The following is a 25,367-nucleotide window of genomic DNA, read 5'->3' as shown; positions in this document are numbered from 1 at the left end:
CTTGAGAGACAAGTGTTGGTAGGAAAGGAAAGGTTGCTTTATTTCAGAGCCCGGCAACCAGTGGAGAGGGTGGGCTCCTGTCGGAGAACCAACTCCCGACTGCTGCTCAGGGGAAGGGGCTTTTAAAGGGGAGTTTCAGGGCTGTATAGGCAGAGGGAGGGAGCAGAACAGCACAGCCAGCTCTGACAGTCATCTTGAAACCGGTAATGTGGTGGTCTGATCAGTGTCACCTTGGTTGTTTTAAGTACAGTTAATCTTTAGTTCCAGAGTTTGCTCCCACTTCTTTGAGGCCAGTTCTCGGAACTGTGGCAGCTTATGTCATGGCTTCAATTTGGTCATCATGTAGTCATCCTCCTCCACCTGGTGGGGGCTTTGGTATCTGCAAAACAGCTCACAGGACATGGCTCAGAATATTGTCTATAGCCCTTAAGGAGGAACTAAAGGTCCTTGACTGTGCTTAATGATTAAACTATTATTATTTGGTCTCCTTTGACTGTTTTCCTTGGTTTCTGCATTTCCTCACTTCTCTGATCAAACCTATTCTTTGGCTAAAGATTTTCCACAGACAAAAGGCAGGCTGAGGACAGGGGGTGGGGCAAGGACCATAGGGTCCTGCTCCGTTTCAATAATATATCTCAACTTTTTTATCTATTAAGTATTTTAAAGTTTACACACAGCAAATTCACTTTTTCTTTTTTTTGGTTTACTGCTTTATGAGTTTTAATAATGCAGAGATCCTTATAACCACCACCACAAGAAAGAAAAAGAAAAATTCTAACACTCCTTAATCAGTCTCTCAACCCACTCCTAATCCCCAGAAACCACTGATCTGTTTGCCATTACTACAGTTTTATCTTTTCCTGAATGTCATATAAATGGAAATATACATTATGTTACATTTTGAGACTGGCTTCTTCCACTTAGCATAATGTATTTCAGATTCATCCATATTCTTTGTGTATTAATAGCTTATTCCTTTTTACCGATGAGTAGCACTCTGTTGTATGAATACACCACGGTTGTCTATCTATTCATCTGTTGAAGGCGATTTTGGGTTGTTTTCAGTTTTTGACAGTTACGAATAGTACTGCTATGAACCTTTATGTACAAGTTTTTGTGTGGACATGTGTTTTCATTTCTCTAGACTAAATACATAGAAGTAGGATTGCTGGGTCACATAGGTATTTGTTTAACTTTATTAGAAACTATCAACATGTTTTCTAGGATGATTATTCCATTTTGCATTCTCACAAGAAATGTAGGAGAGTTCCAGTTGCTATAGATCCTTACCAGCACTGGGTATTGTCATTATTTTTTATTTTAGCCATTCTAATAAGTGTGCCAGAGTTTCCCATTTGGTTTTCATTTTCATTTCCATAATGACTAATGGGTTCATCATGTGTTTTTTGCCATCCATATATCTCCTCTGGTGAAGTGTCTGTTCAGATCTTTTGCCCACTTTTTTTTTTTTTGCGGTACACGGGCCTCTCACTGTTGTGGCCTCTCCCGTTGCGGAGCACAGGCTCCGGACGCGCAGGCTCAGCGGCCATGGCTCACGGGCCCAGCCGCTCCGCGGCACGTGGGATCCTCCCGGACCGGGGCACGAACCCGTGTCCCCTGCATCGGCAGGCGGACTCTCAACCACTGCGCCACCAGGGAAGCCCCCCCTTTTTTTTAATTGTATTTTTTTTTCAAGTTTTAAGAGTTCTTTATATATTCTTGGTAAATGTTCTTTGTCAGATTTATGATTAGTAAACTTTTCTCCCAGCCCATGGCTTGTCTTTTCATTCTCTTAATGTCTTTTGAGAAGAAGATTCAAGTTTCAACAAAGTCTAATTTATAAATTTGTTCTGCTATGGATTATGCTTTTGGTTTTGTATTAAGAAATTTTTGCCCCACCCAATGTCATGAAAATTTTCTCCTATAATTTCTTCGAAGAGTTTTATAGTTTTACATCTTACACTTAGGTCTATTGTCCATTTTAAATTCATTTTCTATGTGGTGTGAGATATAGGTCAAGGTTCACTTTTTTTTGCATATGGATGTCTAATTTTTCCAGGATCATTTGTGCAGAAGACTGTCCTTTCTCCATTGAATTGCCTCTATATCTTCATTAAAAATCAATAGACTGAATTTATGAAGGTCTATTTCTGGAGTCTATTCTGTTCCACTGATCTATGTGTCTATCCTTTCACCAATACCACCGTCTTCCTTACTGTCGTTTTATGATATATCTTAATGTCTTAATGTGTAATGTGAGTCTTTGAACTGGTTCTTGCCCTTCAAAATTGTTTTGTCTACTTTAGCTTCTTCACATTTCCATATGAACTTTAGAATTATCTTTTCTATATTTGCAAAGAATTCTGCTGGGATTTTAATAGGGATTACATTAAATCTTTATATCATCTTAGGGAGAATTGACATCTTAACTATATTGAATTTTTCAATCAATGAAAAGGGTATGTCTCACCATTCATTTAGGTCTTCTCTGTTTTATTTCATCAACATTTTTTGATTTTCAAAATAAAGATCCTGCATGTCCTATTATAATTACACCTAGTGCTTCAATTATGAAGAGCTATTGGTACCATTTTTAACTTTTGGATTCCAATTGTTTATTACAAATATATAGAAATGCAAGTTAATTTTTGTATGTTGACCTTTTTTATACTGTGACCTTGCTAATCACTTGTAAGTTCTAGTAGCTTTTTGTGTAGATTCCTTGGAATCCTCTACATGGACAAATGTGTTCTCTGCAAGTAGGGACATTTCTTCCTTTCCAGTTTAAATACCTCTCATTTCTTTTCCTTTTTAAAAAATATTTATTTATCTATCTATCTATTTATTTATTTGGCTGTTCGGGATCTCAGCCGTGGCACACAGGATCCTTGTTGCCGCATGAGGGATCTTCAGTTGTGGCATGGGGGATCTTCATTGCCATGTGTGGGATCTTTAGTTGAGGCATGCGGGATCTAGTACCCTGAACAGGGATCGAACCCGGGCCCCCTGCATTGGGAGTGCAGAGCCACAAGCACTGGACCACCAGGGAAGTCCCAGGTCTTTTTCTTATTACACCATCTAGGATTTTTTGTACATTTATGTCTATAAGTTGGAATTCATATTTTGTAGAATATGAAGTAAGAATCAAGCTTTGTGGGTTTTTTTCCACCCAGCACCATTTATTGATAAGCTATTTTTCCAAGTGCTTTGCAGTGACAGCTTCATCATAAATCAAATGTCTTTGTGTGCATGAACCAGTTTCTGGATTCTCTGTGGTGCCCTATTCACCTACTTGACTATTCTTACACCAACACAACACAGTTGTAGCTTAGTACAGCAAGTCTTCCACCTTGTTTTTTTAACAAAAAGAATTACTGAAAAAATTTTTTTGATTCCATTTTTTTTAGACTTTTTAAATTTTAGAGCAGTTTTAGCTTCAAAGTTAAATTGATGGGAGGTACAGAGACTTCCCATGTACTCCCAGCCCCACACGGGCATAGCCTACCACATCATCAGCATCCCCCACCAGAGTGTTACATTTGTTACAATCAAAGAACCTACACTGACACATCATTATCTCCCAAAGTCCATACTTTACATTAGGGCTCACTCTTGGTGTTGTATATTCTATGGGCTTGAACAAATATAATATAATAACATAAATCCACCATTATATTGTCATACAGAGGATTTTCACTGCCCTAAAAATCCTCTTTGCTTCACCGATTCATCCCTCCCTCCCCTCAAATCCCTGGCAACCAGTGATCATTTTACTGTCTTCATAGTTTTGCCTTTCCCAGAATGTTATATAGTCAGAATCATGTACTTTGTAGCTGTATTAGTCAGGGTTCTCCAGAGAAACAGAACTAATAGGATATATATACACATAGATAGATAGATAGATAGGTAGGTAGGTAGGTAGGTAGGTAGATAGATAGTAAGAGACTTATTATGAGGGATTTGTTCACTGATTATGGAATCTGAGAAATCTCCTGATCTGCCATATGCAAGCTGGAGCACAGGAAAGCCAGTGGTGTAGTTCCAATCCCAGTTTGAAAGCCTGAGAACCAGGGAAGCCAATGGTTTAAGTCATAGTCCAGTTCAAAAGCCCAAGAACAAGGAGTGACCATGTGTGAGGGCAAGAGAAGATGGATGTCCTAGCTCAAGTAGACAGCAAATTTGTCCTTCCCTCACATTTTGGTTTTAATGGATGTTAATGGATTGGGTAATGCCCACCTACATAGGTAAAGAGTGATCTTCTTTACTCAGTCTGCCAATTCAAATGCTAATCTCATCTAGAAACACCCTCGAAGACACACTCAGAAATAATGTTTTACCAGCTATCTGGGCATACCTTAGCCCAGTCAAGTTGACACTTAAAATTAACCATCACAGTAGCCTTTTCATTTTAGTTTCTTTCACTTAGTAACATGCATTTAAGTTTCCTCCATGTCTTTTTATGGTTTGGTAGTTCATTTCTTGTTAACACTGTCCAGATGTACCACAGTTTATTTATCCATTTGCCTACTGAAAGACATCCAAATTGCTTCCAAGTTTTGGCAATTACAAATAAAGCTGCTATAGGGACTTCCCTGGTGGTCCAGTGGTTAAGACTCCATGCTCCCAATGCAGGGGGCATGGGTTCAATCCCTGGTCAGGGAACTAAGATCCCACATACAGCAACTAAGCCCATGCACCACATCTACTGAGTCTGCGCACTCTAGAGCCTGCGCGCCGCAACTAGAGAAGCCCACATGCCACAACAAAGAGCCCACGTGCTGCAACGAAGACTCAGTGCAGCCAAAATAAATAAATAATTGAAAAATGAAAAACAAACAAACAAATAAAGCTGGTATAAACATCTGTATCAACAAAAGACTCCAAATAGCCAAAACAACCTTGAGAAAAAAGAACAAAGCTGGAGGCATTACACGTCCTGATTTCAAACTACATTAAAAACCTATAGTAATCAAAGCAGTATGATACAAGCATAAGAAACAGACACATAGACCAATGGAAGAGAGTGGACAGCCCAGAAATAAATGCATACATATACAGTTAACTAATCTCTGACATGGGTGCCAAGAATATAAAATGGGAAAAGGATAGTATCTTCAATAAATGGTGTTGGGAAAATTAGATACCCACATTGCAAAAGAATGAAATTAGACCCCTATCTTATACCACTCACAAAACTAACCTGAAATGGATTCAAGACTGAAATGTAAGACCAGAAACGATAAAACTCTTTGGAAAAAACATAGGGAAAAGCTCCTTGACATTGGTGTTGGCAATGATTTTTTTAGGTCATCCAAAATCGCAAGCAACAAAAGCAAAAATAAACAACTGGGACTACATCAAACCAAAAAGCTTCTGTACAGCAAAGGAAACAAGGAAATGAGAAGACAACCTACAGAATGGGAGAAAATATTTGCAAATCATATATCTGATAAGGGGTTGATATCTAAAATATAAACTCATGTAACTCAATAGGAATAAAACAAATAATCTGATTAAAAAATGGGCAAAGGACGTGAATAGATATCTTTCCAAAGAAAATATACAAATGGCCAACAGATAGATAAAAAGGTGCTCAATGTCAATAATTATCAGGGAAATGCAAATCAAAACTATGATGAGATATCACCTCATACCTGTTAGAATGGCTATTACATAAGAAATATATGTAAGAAATAACAAATGTTGACAAGAATGTTGCAAAAAGGGAACTCTTGTACATTGTTGGTGGGAATGTAATTTCATACTGCTATTATAGAAAACAGATTGGAGGTTCCTCAAGAAATTAAATATAGAACTACGGTAAGATCCAGAAGTCCCACTTCTGGGTATGTGTCTGAAGGAAGCAAACTCAGCACCTGGAAGAGACATGTGCACTTCCATATTCATTACAGCATTATTCATGATAGTCAAGATATGAAAACAGCCTAAGTGTCCACCAAAAGATGAATGGATAATGAAACTATGTTATATGCACATACAATAGAATATTATTCAGCCATAAAAAGGGAATGCTGTCATTTGTGACAACATAGACAAACCTAGAAGGCATTATGCTAGGTGAAGTAAACCAGAAGGGAAAGACAAGTACTGTATGCTATCACATAAAGTAGGATGTGGAATTATTATATGTGGAATCTGAAAAAAGAAAAAAGCTGAACTCATGAAAACAGAGTAGATCAGTGGTTACCAAGGGCTAGAAGGTAGGGAAAATGAGGAGATGTTGGTCAAAGGGTATAAAATTTCAGTTATAAGATGAATAAGTTCTGAGAATCTAATGTACAGCATGGTGACTATAGTTAATAATGCTGTATTGGATACTTGAAATTTGCTAAGGAAGTAAATGTTAAGCTTTCTCACCACACACACACAAAAGGTAACTGTGTTAGGTGATTGGTGTGTTAATTAACTTGATTGTGGTAATCATTTCACAATGTAAAAATGTAGCAAATCATTGTGGTGTACACTTTAAATATATATAATTTTATCAATTATACCTCAATTAAGCTGGGTGGTGGGGCGTGGAAATCTGAGTGCAGGTTTATGTATGGACATAAGTTTTCAACTCCTTTGGGTAAATACCAAGACTCATGATTGCTGGATGGCTGGATGTATGGTAAGAGTACGTATAGTTTGTAAGCAACCTCCAAAGTGGCTATACCATTTTGCATTCCCACCAGCAATGAAAGAGTATCTGTTGCACCACAGCCTTGCCAGCATTTGGTGTCATCAGTGTTCTTGGTTTTTGGCCATTCTCATAGGTGTGTAGTGTTACCTCATTGTCACTTTAATTTGCATTTGCCTGATGACATATGATGTGGAACATCTTTTCATATGCTTATTTGCCATCTGTATATCTTCTTTGGTGAGCCTTGTTCTTCTTCAGGTGCCTTGGCTAAGATTTTTAAATCAGCTACACACATACACATGTGCACACACGTCTACACATTGAGATTTTGATTGGCATTGCATTGAATCTGAAGACTAAATTGCAGTGACCTGACATCCTTGCAGTATTGACTCATAACACATAAACATGGTATTTCACTCCATTAATTTAGGTCTCTTTAATTTCTTCCAATATTATTTCTCACTTTCTGCATAGAGGACTTGTATATCTTTTTTTAGGTTTATTTCCAGGAATTTGATATCTTGATATGGTATCAATGGTAAAATTTTAAAATTTTCACTTCATACTCTTTTTAAAAGACTATTTGCTGTCTAAAACAATAATACTGTCAATGTATTATGGGGTTCATAACATTTGAAGTAACATATATGACAGTGATAACACAAATTTCAGGAAAGATAAATAAAATTATAATTATATTGTTGTAAGGCTCTTACATTGTATGTGAAGCAATTAAGTACTAATTCAAGATAGGGCTTCCCTGGTGGCACAGTGGTCAAGAGTCCGCCTGCCAATGCAGGGGACACGGGTTCGTGCCCCGGTCTGGGAAGATCCCACATGCTGTGGAGCGGCTGGGCCCGTGAGCCATAGCCGCTGGGCCTGCATGTCCAGAGCCTGTGCTCCGCAACGGGAGAGGCCACAACAGTGAGAGGCCCGTGTACCGCCAAAAAAAAAAAAAAAAGACAGTAATAAATTAAAGATGTATATTGTAATCATTAGAGTACTAAATATATAAGAAATATATGTTAAAAGACAATAAAAGAGGAAAAATGGAGAACTAAAACATACTTGACTAACCTGAAATAAACCTGGAAAGCAGGAACAAAGAAAGAAGTAACATATGGAACAAATTAAAAAACAAATATTGTATACTTAAAGCTAACTATATCAGTAATCACAAAAAATTAAATGGACTAAAAACTCTTTAAAAGAAAAAGATTGTCAGACTGTTTTTTATAAAACAACCAACAATATCCTGCCTGCAAGAGATACACTTAAACATAATTGATTTAAATATAAGTAACTGGAAATAAAACATGGGAAAAGATAGTCCGTGAAAACAGTAACCATATGAAAACTGATATGGCTATATTATTAATGGTCAAAGGAGGTGTTGAGGAAGAAGTAACAGAGAATAAAAGGAAATTCATAATAATTAGAAGATCAGTTCCATAGGAGAAATACATAATCCTAAATGTATATGCACCTAATAATATAACTTCAAAATTTATGAAGCAAAAAATTGACAGAACTGTACGGGAAAGACAAATATAGAATTAGAGTTGGAGATTTTAACATATCTCCTCAGTAATCAATAGACAAGCAGGCAAAATATTAGTAAGGATATAGAACATTTGAGCAACACTACTAAGCCACTTAACTGACACTTGTAGAAAACTGTACTCAACAGCTGTAGGTTGCTCCATCTTTTCAAGTGCTTATGGAACAATGAACAAAATATATGCTGAGCCATAAAACTAGCAATCAATTTCAAAGGATTAAAATTATACAAAATATGTTCTTTAACCACAGAAAAATTAAACCAGAAATCAATAACAATAAGATATCTGTTATCAAACCAAAACGTGGGTCCACTCGCCTGGTGGGTTGTGGTGAGGGAAAGTGCAGCATTTATTGTAAGGCACCATATAAGGACCCCGGGACAACTAGTGTTCAAAAAGCCTGACCTCCCCAATGGGTTTCAGCAAGGCATTTTTAAAGGTAAGGTAAGGGAGGGGCATCCCAGTGTATGTGATGAGCTCCTGCCGAATTCTCTGATTGGTTGATGGTGAGGTAACAGGGTGGTGTCACAGGGGTTAACATTATCAATCCTCAGGCTCCAGTAGGTCTGCAGGCTACGTGCTCACAGTCATCAAGTAGTTAATTTCATCCATTTGGTGGGGGGTTTAGCATTTATAAAACAGCTCAGGAACTGTGTGTCAGATACAGTCATCTAAGTACAATACTTCAGAGGAGCTAAAGCAGAGGATATAGGGAAGAGGTCTGTTAGGGGAAGGACCCATAGGATCCTGTTGGTTACATATCTAGAAAGTCCCAAATCATCTGGAAATTAAGTAACTTACTTCTAAGTAACTGATTCATCAAGGATGAAATTACAATAGAAATTAGAAAATATTTTGAAAGTAACAGTAATGAAAATACAGCATATCAAAATTTGTGAGATGCAGCTATAGCAGCTCTTAGATGGAAATTTGATGAATTAAGTATCTATCTCAACAAGGTACAAAAAAGAGAAGGTAGAAAGAAAGAAATAAAATTAGAGATTTATGAAATAGAAAAGAGATATAAAACAGAGAAAGCCAGGGACTTCCCTGGTGGCGCAGTGGTTAAGAATCTGCCTGCCAGTGCCGGGGACACAGGTTGGATCCCTGGTCCGGGAAGATCCCACATGGCGCGGAGCAACTAAGCCAGTGTGCCACAACTATTGAGCCTGCACTCTAGAGCCCGCGAGCCACAACTACTGAAGCCCTCATGCCTAGAGCCCATGCTCTGCAACACGAGAAGCCACCACAATGAGAAGCAAGTGCACCACAATGAAGAGTAGCCCCCACTCTCCACAACTAGAGAAAGCCCGTGCACAGCAAGAAAGACCCAATGCAGCCAAAAATAAATAAATTTAAAAAAAAAAACAGAGAAAGTCAATGAAGCCAAAAGATGGTTCTTTGAAAAGATTAATAAAATTGACAGAATTGATCAAGGAAAAGAGTAAGAGAGAAAACAGATATACCTAATATCAAGGATGACAGAGGCAGCATCACTATAGATGCCACATACATGAAAAAAATAATATGAGGATTCATGAACAACTTTATGTCAATAAAGTTGACAACCTAGAAGAAATGGGCAACTTTTTAGGAAAACACAACTTACAGAAATTTTGAATAATCCTGTATCTTTTAATGAAATTAAATCCATAATTTATAACATTGCAACAACAAAAACACCAGATCCAGATGGCTACCCTGGTAAATTCTACCAAACTTTTAAGGAAAAAGATAAACAATTCTACACAAAATCTTTCAGAGAGGCCAGCATAACCTTGATACAAAAATCTATCAAGGACATTACAAGAAAAAAAAATTACAGAGTAGTATCCCTTAAGAATACAGGTGGAAAAAAAATCCAAATGACATAGCTGGCTTAACACTTAAAAAGTCATTCAATATAATTTTAACAATGTGATCATTTTAAAAGATACAGAAAAAGCATTTTATAAAATTCAAAACCCATTCATAATAAAAACTTAGTTTACTAAGAATAGAGAGAAACATCCTCAATTTGATAAGATTATTTACCTAGGGCTTCCCTGGTGGCGCAGTGGCTGAGAGTCCACCTGCCGATGCAGGGGACGTGGGTTCGTGCCCTGGTCCGGGAAGATCCCACATGCCGCGGAGCGGCTAGGCCCATGAGCCATGGCCGCTGAGCCTGCGCGTCTGGAGCCTGTGCTCTGCAACGGGAGAGGCCACAACAGTGAGAGGCCCGTGTACCGCAAAAAAAAAAAAAAAAAAAAAGATTATTTACCTAAAACATACAAATAATATCACACTTAATGGTGACATAGTGTATGCTTCGCCCTAACAAGACAAGGATATCTGTTATCACCACTTCTATTCAACCTTGTATTGGAGTTCCTGCCAGTGCAATAAGGAGAGAACAAAAAATGTAAAAATTGGAAAGGAAATAGTAAAACTGTCTTTATTCATAAATGACATGATTGTGTACATAGAATATCCAAGGAATGTACAAACTACTAGAAGTAATAAGTGAATTAAGCAAGGCCATGTGATACAAAGTCAATATACAAGTATCAGCTGTATTTCTTTATACTTGCAGCAAACAATTGAAATATGAAAATGTAAAAATAATACCATTTACAATAGGATTTAAAACATAATAAGGTACACAGGACTAAATAAAATGCATAAGATTCTACAGTGAAAATCATAAAACAAGGAGAAATCAAAGAAGACCTAATGAAAGAAGAAAGAGCCTATTTCACAGAGGAAGATTTAATTGTTATGATGTCACTTCTCCCCAGATGGTCTATACATTCAATGCAATCCTAATCAAAATCCCAGCAGGCTTTTTTGGTAGAAATTGATAGGCTAATTTAAAATTTTAAATCTAATTGCAAAAAAACCTAGAATCATCAAAATCATCTTTAAAATAAGCATAAAGATGGAAGATTTATGCTACCAATTTTCAAATTGATTTTACTATCAAGGTAAGTAATTAATACACTATGGTATAGGCATAAGGATAAACAGACCAATGGAACAGAATAGAGTCCAGATATAGGCTCACACATATACTGTTACTTGACCAATGGAAAAGACACCAATGCAATTCTAGGGGAAAGAAAGACCTTAGAATAAATGGTGTTGAAAGAACACAGCATCCAGATAGAAAAAAAATAAACCTTGACTCTTACACTCATACCACTCACAAAAATTAATTTCAAATGGATTGCAGGGGACTTCCCTGATGGTCCAGTGGTAAGGAATGGCCTTCCAATTCAGGGGATGCGGGTTTGATCCCTGGTCAGGGAACTAAGATCCCACATGCTGTGGAGCAACTACACTCGAATGCCACAACTACTGCGCTCGCAGGCCTCAATGAGAGAGCCTGCGTGCCTCAGACTACAGAGCCCACACACCCTGGAGCCCAAGCACCACAACTAGAGAGAGAAAACCCACACGCCACAACTAAAGAGAAGCTCGCATGCCACAACAAACAGCCCGTGCCGCAAGGAAAAGATCCCACATGCCTCAATGAAGATCCCGCATGCCACAGCTAAGACCAGATGCAGCCAAAAAATAAAGAAAATAAATTTTTAAAAAATGGATTGCAGATCTAAATGTGAAATCTAAGTTATAAATCTTCTAGCTGGAAACACAGGAGACTGTATGAGCATGGCGTGGCAAAGATTTCTTATAAAAGAGCAAAAAGTACTAACCATAAAGGGAGAAAAGATAAAATAGATTTCATCCAAATTTAAAACTTCTGCTCATCAAAAAACACAATTAAGAAAGTGAGGGACTTCCCTGGTGGCGCAGTGGTTGAGAATCCGCCTGCCAATGCAGAGGACACAGGTTCCTGCCCTGGTCTGGGAAGATCCCACATGCTGCAGAGCAACTAAGCCCGTGTGCCACAACTACTGAGCCTGTGCTCTAGAGGCCACAAGCCACAACCACTGAGCCTATGTGCCACAACTACTGAGGCTACATTCCTAGAGCCCGTGCTCCTCAACAAGAGAAGCCACCGCAATAAGAAGCCCACACACTGCAATGAAGAGAAGCCCCTGCTCGCTGCAACTAGAGAAAGCCCGCGCACAGCAACGAAGACCAAACACAGCCAAAAATAAATAAATAAATATTTTGAAATACATCTGCAAAGGATTTGTAACCAGATAGTACAAAGAACTCTTAAAATTCAATAATAAGACCACTCAGCTTTCAAAAACAGGCAAAACATTTTCACAAACACTTTGCAAAGAAGATATACAAATGGCCAAGAAATTAAATGGAAAGACGTTCAGCATGATTAGTCATCAGGGAAATTCAAATCAAAAACACCATGAGAGGGGCTTCCCTGGTGGCACAGTGGTTGAGAGTCCTCCTGCCGATGCAGGGGACACGAGTTCGTGCCCTGGTCCGGGAAGATGCCACGTGCCGCGGAGCAGCTGGGCCCGTGAGCCATGGCCGCTGAGCCTGCGCGTCCGGAGCCTGTGCTCCGCAGCGGGAGAGGCCATAGCAGTGAGAGGCCCGCATACCGCAAAAAAAAAAAAAACACACCATGAGATAATACCACACACCCACAAGAATGACGAACAGTACCAAGTGCTGAGAGGCTATGAAGCTACTGGAGCTTTTATATATTGCAGGTGAGTGTATAAAATGGCACCTCTTTTGAAAACTTTTTGGCAGTTGCAGCTAAAGTTAAACATAAACCTACCCTATGACCAAGCAATTGCACTCTTAGGCACACAAGAAAAATGAGAGCAGACGTCCACAAAAAAAGACTTGTTCAAGAATAAAACACCTTCATTACACCAAAAAGTGGAAATAGCCCAAATATTCATCAATAGGAGAATGGATAAACAAATTATATATTCATACAAATAAAATGAGCAACCTACTGATACACGCAACTACCTGGATAAATCTTAAAATCACTACATTGTGTAACGATTCCAAGCACAGAGAGTATATACTATATAATTGTATTTATATGAAGTTTGAGAACAAATAAAAGCATCAGATGTTAACTAGACTTATTTTGGTTATCATTTCACAATATACAAATATTCAGATGCACAAGTGTACACCTGAAACTAATATGTTACATGTCAATTATACCTCAGTAATAAAAAACAAACAAAAACAAAAGGAAACAATGTTTACCTCTGGAGGTGGATATTGGCTGGGAATGTGCACAAGAAAACTCTCTGTATGACACCTCTGCTCCACATCCATCATTACAGTCATTCTACCTCTGAACCATACCTAGAATCATCTTCTTCTCATGATCTCCACTGTCCTCACCCTAGGACAAGTCTCAACTGTCTCTGATGTGCAGGCCACAAGAAGGACCCTGTGCCTGAAGACTGAATGGGAGGACAAGAGCCCCCAGAGACTCATCAGATATGAGTGTTGTTCTTCTCAATGTGAATGAGCCGTTACCACAAAACTTCCATTCCTACTGATCCAGAATTTTAACTGATTTTCTTTTGAGCTTTGTTTGGTTTTTACAATATTTCCAGTGCCTTAACCATAAAAAATGACATTGGTTCTATGGGAAAATGTATTCTGATTTTCAACAATTGATTAAAATTGTTAAAATTGATTAACTTTTTAGAACCCAGTCATTTCTTCATTGGAGATTTTCCTCTTGTTTTTATGGTATTTTTAAGTATCTCTAAATCTTTTTAATGGGTTTATATTCTGTATTTCCAATCATCTTTGAAAATCACAAAGGGCAGGCTCTTCCATTACTTGTGTTTGTGTGTTAGAGCATGGCATGCAGCACTGGATGCACAGGAAGCACAGCTGAAATGGAGCAGGACGCTATGGTCCTCCCCCCACCCCCCATGTCCTCTGCCTGCCTTTTGTCCGTAGAAAAACTTTAGTCAAAGTTGAGCCTGTATATACTCACTTGCAAATTTGCAGTTAGCCTAAACAGAGAGAAAATTTGAGTCAAGGTTTAAAACACTTTACAAGTAATTTTGAAACAACATAAAACATATTTGCCAAGTTTAAAAGTAATTAATTACAAAACACAATTAAAGTAGTGGAGCAGGGCTTCCCTGGTGGCACAGTGAATGAGAAGCCGCCTGCCAATACAGGGGACACGGGTTCGATCCCTGGTCTCGGAAGATCCCACAGGCCGCGGAGCAACTAAGCCCTGTGTGCTACAACCACTGAGCCTGTGCTCTAGAGCCCGCAAGCCACATCTACTGAGCCCATGTGCTGCAACTACTGAAGCCCACGTGCCTAAAGCCAGTGCTCCACTACAAGGGAAGCCACCGCAATGAGAACCCTGCGCACCGCAACAAAGAGTAGCCCCAACTCATGGCAGCTAGAGAAAGCCCATGTGCAGAGACAAAGACCCAACACAGCCAAAAATAAATAAATAAAATAAATAAGTTTATTAAAAAAAAAAGTAGTAGAGCATTAAAATTACATTTTAAAATACTAAGTTTTAAAAGTACTTCTTGTATTGTTCTGAAATTCTAAAACCGATTCAGTAGGGAGACATTAATATTCAGTTTATAAAAGTATTCATCAGTTTTCCCATAACTAGGCATCTCTAGTACATTCAGAATTATCCAGTTTACAAGTAATTCATTTATAAGTTAAACTTCCAGTATGTAAAATGGTTGCATTAAAACACTTCAGAATTTTATTTTAAAAAGTACTATTATAGTATAAGTTCACATTTATAACTGAAAACTTTTATGAAAGTTATCAGTCTAAAAAGTTACAGGTCCAAAGAATATTGATACTAATATTAATTAGGGTTGTCTTAGCTGTAAAAAGCAAAATTAAAAATTCTATAGCATAAACAAAATAGCAATTTACTTATCTCTCATGTAAGAGTCCAAGATTAATAGATCCAGATTAGAAGATCCAGTCATTTAGGGCCCCAATCTGATAGTGGACCTACTTCAATACATAGTTCCCAAACATCTCTCTGTTATCATTATTCTAGGCTACAGGAAAGAAGAGTGGGCAGAAGTCCAGGGCAAACCATTGCCTTTTAAATGGGTTAGACAGAACTTAGTGAGAACTTAGTCATATGGCCACGTGCAGCTGCAAGGGAAACTGGGAAATACTGTTGCTATTTGGGCAGCCCCATCCCAGCTACAGTCCTATAATGCTGTAATAGGAGGAAAACAGATTTTAATGAAGAGCTAGCATTGTCTGACACCCCTCTAGCCACAAGAATTCTGTGTTTATCCTTCTCCTGATATGCTCATCCCCACCCCAAGGGAGACAACTCCAAATTCCATCCAGGTGCTACATCCAGCTCAGATTCTGGGATCTCTGGGTGACTTGCAGTCATCTCCCTCAGACTCAAATTGGCTTTTTGTGGTCCAGCAGCTCATTAACTCAAAGGAAGTCACTAACTTCTCCAACACCCAATAAACCATGGTCTAATAGAAACAGGATGATTATATGAGAACTTCTTGTTCTTTAGTATTCAGTGGCCCTTCTGCTGCCATAAATCTTGGGGAGAGATAAGACAAGAGGTTAATATTTTTGAAATCTTAAGGGAGAGGCATTTAGGCAACTGGAAAAAACCCTGCTTTTTCTTTCTACGAGAAAGTAGCATTAGACAGAAGAAAAGATATTTGGTGACAAAAGACATTCTATTTCATGGTATTTGACGGTGAGGACACTAGTTAAATAAGGGATTTCTGGGGAAAAGTGAGAAGAGAATCCAGAACAAAAGTAAATAGTAGCTTTATTTTTTAAAGAAAAATACGAACTTTTTCATTAGCTTGTCTTAAGATGACTATTGAGAGATTAATGACATTTTGATAATAAGAACCATATCAAAAAGACAGAACCACATCAAAACACAAAAACACTTTAATTACTGAGAAATATATATAACTCCATCCTTAAGCTTCTTTCCCTTTATTCTCTCATTAGGCTATGTTGATGTCATGTGTTCCCCACTGTGTGTGTGTTTACGTGTGTGTGTGTGTGTGTGTGTGTGTGTGTGTGTGCATGTGTGTGTGTGTTCATATAATTCAGACCATATTTTGAACAGGAGACTTCCTGATGGAGCCAAATGATTTCCCAAACCAAAGATCTATTTTTAAACATATTTTAAAATAGTTGAAATAAGGCAACAGCTAAAAGCAGTTCAACTAAAGTGTAAACTGTAAAGGCAGGAGTTAGGCAAAGAAAGGGGATGCAATAGAGAGCTGAGAAATGGACAAAGGACTTGTGGCTAAAAAAGACGTAAAAATCTCCTCATAAAGGAGCAGGATATATAGTGATTGAAGCCAGACTGCCAGGTGTACCTTCCTGCCTTTCCACTTACTTGCAAAAGAAGTAGTTGATAGTACGTTTTTCTTGGGATTGCTGAGAGGATTACATGTGTCCATTCCCACTGTATCTTTTGTACCATGTAAGGTAAACCCTTGAGAAATAGTGATTGGTCTGGGAAGGATACTTTTGGGGTGATGTTAGTAAGTCAAAACCCAGTGCTGGAATTATTGGCATCAAATCACCTTCAGCAAGGTTGACTCAGGGAGTAGTATAAGGTGCACAAAGATGCATGGCATCTGTCACAACCCAGCTCTCCCAGAACCCCTTACACCTGTCAAAATAGACTCCTGGGTTGAATAAGCCCTGATTCTGACCCAGTGTATGAAATCCTATATCCATTACATTGGTCTTTTCCGAATAATTTGAAAATTTTGTTACATTTTAAAAGTGTAATCACACGGGTAGCTGTGTGTTTGTAATCACACAGATAGCTGTGTGAGGGAAGTTCTTTTTTACAGTATTTTTATTTTTTTGAAATTATCTGTTTGTGTATCAGTCTTCTCTACTAAACTATAAGCTCCTCTAAGTAGGAAACTTAATCCCCTCACTCCCCACTGTGCCCCAGCGCCCAGCTCAGCGCATGGGTATTTTAAAGTAAATTTCTTCCCGTAGCACGGAACCAAAGATCCGATTTGTGGGGTTGGGCGTTCGCTTGGAGAGGTGGACGAGGGGCCGGGATGTGTTCTGACAGATCTCCTGAAAGACATGTTCTCCGCTTAAGCTTTTGAGCAAGACTTGCTTCGGGGTCGTTGGCGACAGTTTCCCTTCACCAGTAGGAGTCTGTCACTGTAAGACAACACCAGGAAGTTAAAAGTGAATGGGAAGGGCGGGTGATGGAGATTCCGGCCCCTAGGGTCTCCCCTGAGAGTAGCTGAGAGCACGGGCAACTGCAGGTGAAAAACAGAGAGGGCGTAGGGTTAATTATTTCTGCCCAGAGCAGGTTTGGCCCACGTTTTCTCCCCTCTGTGGGGTAATGGGTGCTGCGGAGTGGGCGGTGTGTTGGCTGAAAGGAGGTGGAGCTGAACAGCCCCTCCACATTGGCTATTGCTGCTGTTTGTACTTTGTTGCTTTACATTTCTTTGCAAAGAGCTGAAAGTGCAGTGCCCTCCAGATCGCAGCTGAAGGATCTGCCAGTGTTGGGGCAAAGGCAGCGAGGTCGGGCACCGCAGCAGAGCTCTCAGCTCTGGGTCTTCCAGGCACAGGGCTCACCCATCCAAGGTGTAGTAGTTCCCGGTGGTCCACGAGGACACTGGAATCTGGGTTCCCCAAAGGCACCTGCTGCTGCAGAATTTATCTAAATGCCACGTTCAAGCTCTTCTTTGAAAGGTGTTAACTGATGTGTGCTTTCTGTCTTTTGTCATCCTTTCTTTAGGACAGGTTACACTGACGCAGCCCGGTGACGATCTCTGGAGACCATGACCAAGAAAAGAATCGCTGTGATTGGGGGAGGAGTGAGTGGGCTCACGTCTATCAAGTGCTGCCTGGAAGAAGGCTTGGAGCCCGTCTGCTTTGAAGGGACTGATGACATCGGAGGGCTGTGGAGGTTTCAGGTAAATCTGGTTCCTTAATACCTGGAACTCTCGCCGTAACTAGGTGAATAAGATATTTTACCTCGTGTCTGGAAGTATGATGGGCTTCACAGTGATTAGACCTGCCAGACTTCAACCTGCTGACCTCCTCTCAGCAGCCATCACCTCAGGTTCTATGCAGGTCCTCTTTCCCTACGCTGGCAGCAAAATGGGACGCAGGTATCACTCGTTTTTTCCTTCACTGATGTCTGTGAAAATGGCACAGAGATCATTTTCATTTACAGATCTTCCTTGATTTACAATGAGGTTACATCTTGATAAGCCCATCGTAAATTGAAAATATCCTGTTACAAATGTGTTTAATACACCTAATCTACCTAACACCATAGCTGAGCCTAGGCTACCTTAAACGTGCTCAAAACACTTACATTAGCCTACAGTCAGGCAAAATCATCTCACACAAAGCCTATTTTATAATGAAGTGTCGAATAGCTCATGTAATTTATTGAATGCTGTATTGAACGTGAAAAACAGAATGGTTGTTTGGGCGCAGAATGGTTGTAAGTCTATCAGTTGTTTACCCTCCTGATCCTTCCAGCTGACTGGAAGCTGCCACTGCCCAGCATCACCAGAGTATGTTACAAAATATCGCTAACCCAGGAAAAGATCAAAATTCAAAATTCGAAGTGTGGTTTCTATGGAATGTGTATTGCTTTTGAACCATTGTAAAGTCAAAAAATCACAAGTTGGGCACTGTCTGTAATGAGTTTTGCCGCTATCCATAAAAGGGTAACAATCTTGGTATGGGGCTGTAGCAGAATGGCAGACATGTAAAGTGGTTGCTCTTGGTCTGCGTTCATCGGTAAGTGATCTAGAATACTGCTAAGAACTCCTTCCAGGAATCCCCCTTTTCAATCTCTTCTAACCTTACTGTTTTTTTTTTCTTTTCTTTCTTACCTTCCTTCCTTCGTTGCTTCCTTCCTTCTTTACTTTAAACAATTCTCTAATGATTCTAGTGCTTGAATAGGATATAAAACCTGGCTGCCTTCCTTGCTTTGCACTTTTCCTTCACTTGAGAAATCAAAGCAGTAGTCCTGTCTTCAGAGAAGGGCAGAGGGCACCTGCAACTGGGTTTTCTTGTCCTTGCACAGACTCAGTTTTAAAGTTGAGCTGCTTTAATATGCACACCGAGCCCTGCAACTTGTTACTAACAGTTAAGGTATCTTCTTACTTAAATGATAGTTAAGCTTATTATATGTCAAAGAATATCACCCTCCTTAACTGATCTCCAAAGCAACATCCATTGGGTTTGCTTCTCAACTCACTTTTTAAGCCAGTGAATGGTATTAAGGTGTCCAGGTTTGTTTCATATTTCGCAAAACGAACACGGTGCTGGCCAGCTACTTAAAAGTGGTTCCATTCGTTCATAGCATTCCTTAGTAGAACAGCAGTACAGTTGTTTTGCATCCGGGCTCCGTCTTGGGGACTAACTCTATTTGACAATCGTCCCTATTCGGATCTAGGGTGGATACTCCTTAGCACACCATGCATGCCTCGGTCATAGTCAGTCTTGGGCATGGCTGAAAAGACTGTTAATAAATATTTTGTAATCAATAGGAAATTTTACTTTTGAAATCCAGCCACAGCATGGTGTAGACGTTAAGAGCACGTCTGGGTTCAAATCCTACTGTGACCTTGGGGAAAACCATTAACCCTCTCTGTACCTCTGTGTTGTCATCTTTAAGAAGGAGATACTACTGGCACCCACTTCATAGAGTTACTGTGGGGATTAAGTGAATGAATACTTACGTCATCACTAATAACAGTGGCACAATAATTGCTAAACATCAGTTATTATTCAGTAGGCCTAGAGTGTGGCCCACACATTTGGTGTGTGGTAAGCATCCTAGCCAGGTCTGGCAACTACTGACCAGGCATGAAATTAGTGAAGGGTCCACCATCCTACCTGATTATCAGGTTTTATTTCCAAAGTGGTTTAAACCTCCTCTCTGTTAAAGACCCAATTTGGAGTGTTTTCTGATTATACTCTTGGCAAAATTTCAGCACCTTATAAACTGCTTTCTTGAAAATAAATAAGCTATATTTCATCATAATGCTCTGACTGCTGTTAAGACACCACATCTGTGTCTATTACATTATATACAACATACATATATTTTACATATATTATAAATGCACACACAAACACCACTATATTTCTAGAGCCACGGGGGATGCCTGGCATATATTAGGCACCAAATATATTTACGTTTTATAAATGAATCCTAGAGAAGCAAAATATCTTGGGTGGCTGCTTAGAATGCTTGTGGAAATAGAGACCTTCATTCTCACATATTCCACAGTTACACAGTTGTGGAGCCTGAGGTATTATAAACATCCATTAATTGCAGATTAAACATGTTTTACATGCTGATGCTGGTTTCCTCAAGAATTGCCTCAGATCTGCTTTTCTGTGACCCCCTTGCTTGTTATTTGGAGCCTTCCTCTCCCCCATCCTACCCCCCCCTAAATTTTCTGTAATTCATTGGGAGTTTCATATATAGGATTGTCCCAAGCACTGTAATTCATTGGGGGTTTCATATATAGGATTGTCCCAATTCCAAAATTCCCACTTTGGAATTCCACCATTGCTACCGGGTGTCCAGTAAGCCACTGGCAACTCAGGGCTTCCATTTTCTCTTTCTTGTAACAGGTCTCAGGGACTCAATATAAATTTCTTTCTTCTTGATCTCCTCATTAAAGTTAGACCAGACTGATCGTGAAAAGTCGGTAGAAATGTGAGACATATCACTTTAATTTTCATACTGCAATATTACTTTATGAACGAAATAGCTTAAAATGATAAATCTCTTATGAAATGCTGAGGTTTTAATGAGCATGTATTGCTGGAAAATAATTTTTAATATTCTTTAGTCAATCTGAATTTTTAAAATCCTTAAAGCATACCAAAGCAGTGCTTCTCCAACTTTAATGTGCACATGAATCACTGGAGCTTTTGCTGAAGTGTACATTCCGATTCATTAATCTGGGGTGGTGCCAAGATTCTATATTTCAGGTGAAGCCCCAGGTGATGTTGATGCTACTGATCTGATAACTACAGTTCACGTAGTGAGGTTCTAAAGTGTATATGTGATACAAAGGTACCATATGGATATAATATAATGTAAAATGGGCATATTTAGAACATTTTAATTTAAAATATGAAATTAAGTAATAAACACCCTTAGTTGAATAGGCGTTCTTAATTCTTAAATATCAACCACCTCCCCCAAAAAAGACAACTGAATGGATACAAAAATACTTAAAAGAGGGTAACTGTAGAGCAGTGGCTGTCAGCTTTGGCTGCAACACTGAACAATCACCTGGGGAACTTTAACAAATACTGATATCAGTCCATCCAGATTCTGGTTTTATTGGCCTGGGGTGTCAATAAAGGTCTCCACTAGTTATTTCTAATGCGCAGCCAACATGGAAACCTTTGCCCTTCAGCTTCTACCCCAGCTTTCCCAGGTGATAAATGAGGATCACATTGCGTGTTGAAAACAAAATCGATAACAGTTCATTGAACAAACATTTCTGAAGCTCAGACTTTGTTAGATGGTGTGGAGACACAGAGTTATATAACCTCCTGCCACTGCCCTCAGGCATTCTGCAGTTTAGCTAAGGATGTGTGGAGAAAAGACTTCTGAGGTGGATGGGATAAACTCTGGTGCCCTGAGCTTTCCGGGGCCACCACACGACCTCTTACCATCAGATCTCAACCTTGTCTACACATTAGAAAAGGAGCAATTAAAACAGGGTCCCTGGGCTTCCCTGGTGGCGCAGTGGTTGAGAGTCCGCCAGCCGATGCAGGGGACACGGGTTCGTGCCCCGGTCCGGGAAGATCCCACATGCCGCGGAGCGGCTGGGCCCGTGAGCCATGGCTGCTGAGCCTGCGCGTCCGGAGCCTGTGCTCCGCAGCGGGAGAGGCCACAACAGTGAGAGGCCCGCATACCGGGGGGAAAAAAAAAAAAACAAAAAACAGGGTCTCTGGGAGTAAGGACCAGGCATTAGTATTTTAGAGTTCCCCAGATGAGTCCAGTGTAGGTACAACGCTGAGAACAACAGTCCTAAGACAGCTTCTGTCCCATGGGATTCTGAGAGCCTGTCAAAGAAACTGTTCTCACTCCTCCCACTGAAGGGGAGTCATTTTTCTCCTTTCTTCTGCCCTTACTATTGCCTCCAGTCCCTTCAGTTCCAATTACACTACCCTACGTCCCTGGTTCTCTCTTTTCTCATATGAACTTCCTACTCAATGCGAGTCATGTGCTTAGGCAGGAAATAGAATCAAGATACATCTCTAGAGGGTAGATTATTCGCCGATGGTAGGAAATACTAAAATGCAGGAGCAGAAGCTTCTTTTAACACTCACTGACCCAGTACTGCTCTGCCCTCACTCTCTTTTGTAAAGGGGTGAGTTGACAGTAATGAACCCTACGTAGGGTCCAATCAGGTGTTTAGAAGGGCTTGAAGGTTTTTGTTGACACACAATAACGCTTTGTTGTCTTAGTTACTTGAAAAAGAATACAAATATATGATTATTGTCACAGGGGTAAGATCTGTGATTCATTTAGCTCAGTGAACCCAACACACCTGCTGTGGAAAGCATGACTACTCCTTGTACTAAACTTTGAACCCTTGGAAAACAGGGACAGACTTGTATTTTTTAGCATTAATATAGTGTTTTTATTACAGAGAGACTTTAGAAATATCTACTGAATGAATGAATGAAGTCAAATTTGATAGTTAGGAATGTGTCTACCCTTGTCCCCTCAAACATCTTGGTTCCAAAAGGACCCTACCACTCATTAATTTAATTTTTTTTTTAAAAAACGTGTTATATACAAACATGTTTAAATAAACTTTGAATTTTAGAACTGTGTTAGATTTACAGAATCATTAGGAAGATAGTACAGAGTTCCCATATACCCCATGCCCAGATATTATTAACATCTTACATTAGTATGATACATTTGTCCTAATTAATGAACCAGTATTGATACATTATTATTAGTTGAAGTCCATGCTTTATTCAGATTTACTTAGGTTTTTTCCTAACGGCCATTTCCTGTTCCAGGTGTTCCCATCCAGAGCACCACAATGCATGTAGTTGTCATGTCTCCTTAGGCTCCTCTTGGATGTGACAATTTCTCAGACTTTCCTTGTTTTTGATGACCCTGACAGTTTTGAGGATTACTGGTTAGGTATTTTATAAAATGTCCCTCAACTGGGATTTGTCTGATGTTTTCATCATGGTTAGACTGGGGTTATGAATTTTGGGGAGGAAGGCCTTAGAGGTAGGGTGCTGTTCTCATCACATCGTATCAATGGTACACACTATCAAACTGATCACACCGATTGATGTTGACCTTGATGACCTGGCTTGAGATGGTGTTTATCAGGGTTTGCCACTTTAAAGTTGCTCCTTTTTTTCTCCCTTGTCATACTATACTCTTTGCAAGAAAGTCACTAGTCACAGTCCACACGTAAGGACAAAGTTGGCTATTCTAGGCCTTTTTTCTTTCCACATAAATTTTAGAATCAGTTTGTCAATATCTACAAAATAGCTAGCTGGGATGTTGATTGGGATTGTGTTGAATCTACAGATCAAGTTGGGAAAACTGACATCTTAACAATACTGAGTCTTCCAATCTATGAGCACAGCATATCTTTCCATTTATTTATATCTTTGTTTTTCCTCTTCTGTGTTTTATGGTATCTGCATATAAGTCTCATACATATTTTGTTAGATTTTTACCTAAGCACTTCATTTGGGGGGAGTGTTATTATAAATGGTACTGGTTTTTTAATTTCAAAGTCCAATTTTTCATTTCTGGTATATAGGAAAGTAAGTGACTTTTGTATATTAACCTTGTATCTTTCAACCCTGCTATAATTGCTTATTAGTTCCAGGAATTTTTATTTTTAAATCTTTGAGATTTTCTACACAGACAGTCATATCATCTGTGAAGAAAAATCATTTTATTTATTCCTTCCCAATCTGTATACTTTTATTTCCATTTCTTATCTTATTACATTAGTTAGGATTTCTAGTGCAGTGTTGAATAGAAGTTGTAAGAGGATATCCTTACCTTGTTCTCAATTTTATTGTCCATTTTCTCACTATTAAGTATGCTGTTAGCTGCAGGTATTTTGCAGATGTTCGTTATTAAATTGAAGATGTTTCCCTCTATTCCTAGTTTGTTGAAGTTTTTTATCACCAAGGTGTAGTATAAACAACATTTCTACAAAAATAAAAGAAAAAATTCTACCTCCTTAATAAATCAATTTGTTTTTCCTACTTTGAAGTTTTATTGATTTAAAATAAATAAAATATACTCATATAACAGGGGAGAGATTATACAATGTATAATTATATAGACATGGATAGACACAGGTATACAATTGTCCTAGGCATACGTAATATTATATATTTGGTGATTAGAATTGACCTTAATTTTATAATATTACTTTTTCCACTTAAAGTTATATCATAGACCATTTTCAGTGTTCCTCTACAGATTTCAAAATCATAGTTTTAAGTATCTCCAAATTCAATCTCTATAATTCACTCATTAATTCATTTCAAAGCATTTATTAAGCATCCAGTATATATGAGGTACTGTTTTGATGACAGAGATGCAAAAAATTAGACACAAATCCTACTTTCGGGTACCTCACAGTCATAGAAACAAATGCAGAATATTGTGTGTTCTAATTTGCCTTGATGGCAATCTGAGCAGAGAGTTTTGGCAGCTTGGAGGTTGAATGCAGCATTTGACTCAGTGGAGAGAACAAGAAATACTTCATCAAAGAAATGACATTTGATGTGACTCTTGAATTATAGATAGGAATTTTCCAAATGAAGAAGCAGTACTATACTGTTACAAAAGTTTAAAGTTGTGAAAGAGTCTGGAATGTTTCAACAACAATTTAATGACTCAGAAGCTTGAAATTAACTGAGGAGAGCACTAAATGAAGATAAAAAGATAGACTGGGATGGATTGTGAAATATGCTGAGTTTCAAAATAAGAAATTTGCTTTTCCAGATGGAATCAGTAGAGCCCATTAAGCAGTGGGTTGACAGGATCTGCTTTGAATTTAGCAGGATACTTAAGGAGTGGTGTAGAAGGTAAATTCTGCATCATATTGAGATACCATAATTTACTAAACCCTTTTCCTATTGGGGGAGGGGGGCATTTTAAGTGGTTTCTAATTAATAGATATTTTAAATACTATAAAATGAATATATCTATGCATTTGATT

The 25,367-nt window shown here is 38.8% G+C and overlaps 1 protein-coding gene across 3 annotated transcripts in view; it reads left to right on the top strand.

Annotated features, from left to right (window-relative positions):
- The first annotated feature begins 17,564 nt into the window (after positions 1-17,564).
- The window catches only part of LOC114899216 (dimethylaniline monooxygenase [N-oxide-forming] 5-like), a 29,841-nt gene continuing 22,038 nt past the window's right edge, over positions 17,565-25,367 (top strand). Inside the window, exons 1-2 of one of the 3 annotated variants that reach the window (XM_029229725.1) lie at positions 17,565-17,730; positions 17,890-18,062. In XM_029229725.1, the coding sequence (XP_029085558.1) occupies positions 17,928-18,062 (135 nt within the window). In that variant the 5' untranslated portion in view covers positions 17,565-17,730; positions 17,890-17,927. Of the gene's footprint in view, positions 18,063-25,367 lie in introns of all 3 variants that reach the window. The other 2 variants (XM_029229724.1, XM_029229723.1) reach the window with 2 other exon arrangements.

The sequence above is a fragment of the Monodon monoceros genome, unplaced genomic scaffold (assembly GCF_005190385.1).
Source record: "Monodon monoceros isolate NGI ecotype Baffin Bay Population unplaced genomic scaffold, NGI_Narwhal_1 Super_Scaffold_18, whole genome shotgun sequence".
Classification (NCBI taxonomy): Eukaryota; Metazoa; Chordata; class Mammalia; order Artiodactyla; family Monodontidae; genus Monodon; species Monodon monoceros.
Note: the sequence above shows the minus strand (reverse complement) of the source record. Positions and strands in the feature narration are given on the sequence as shown.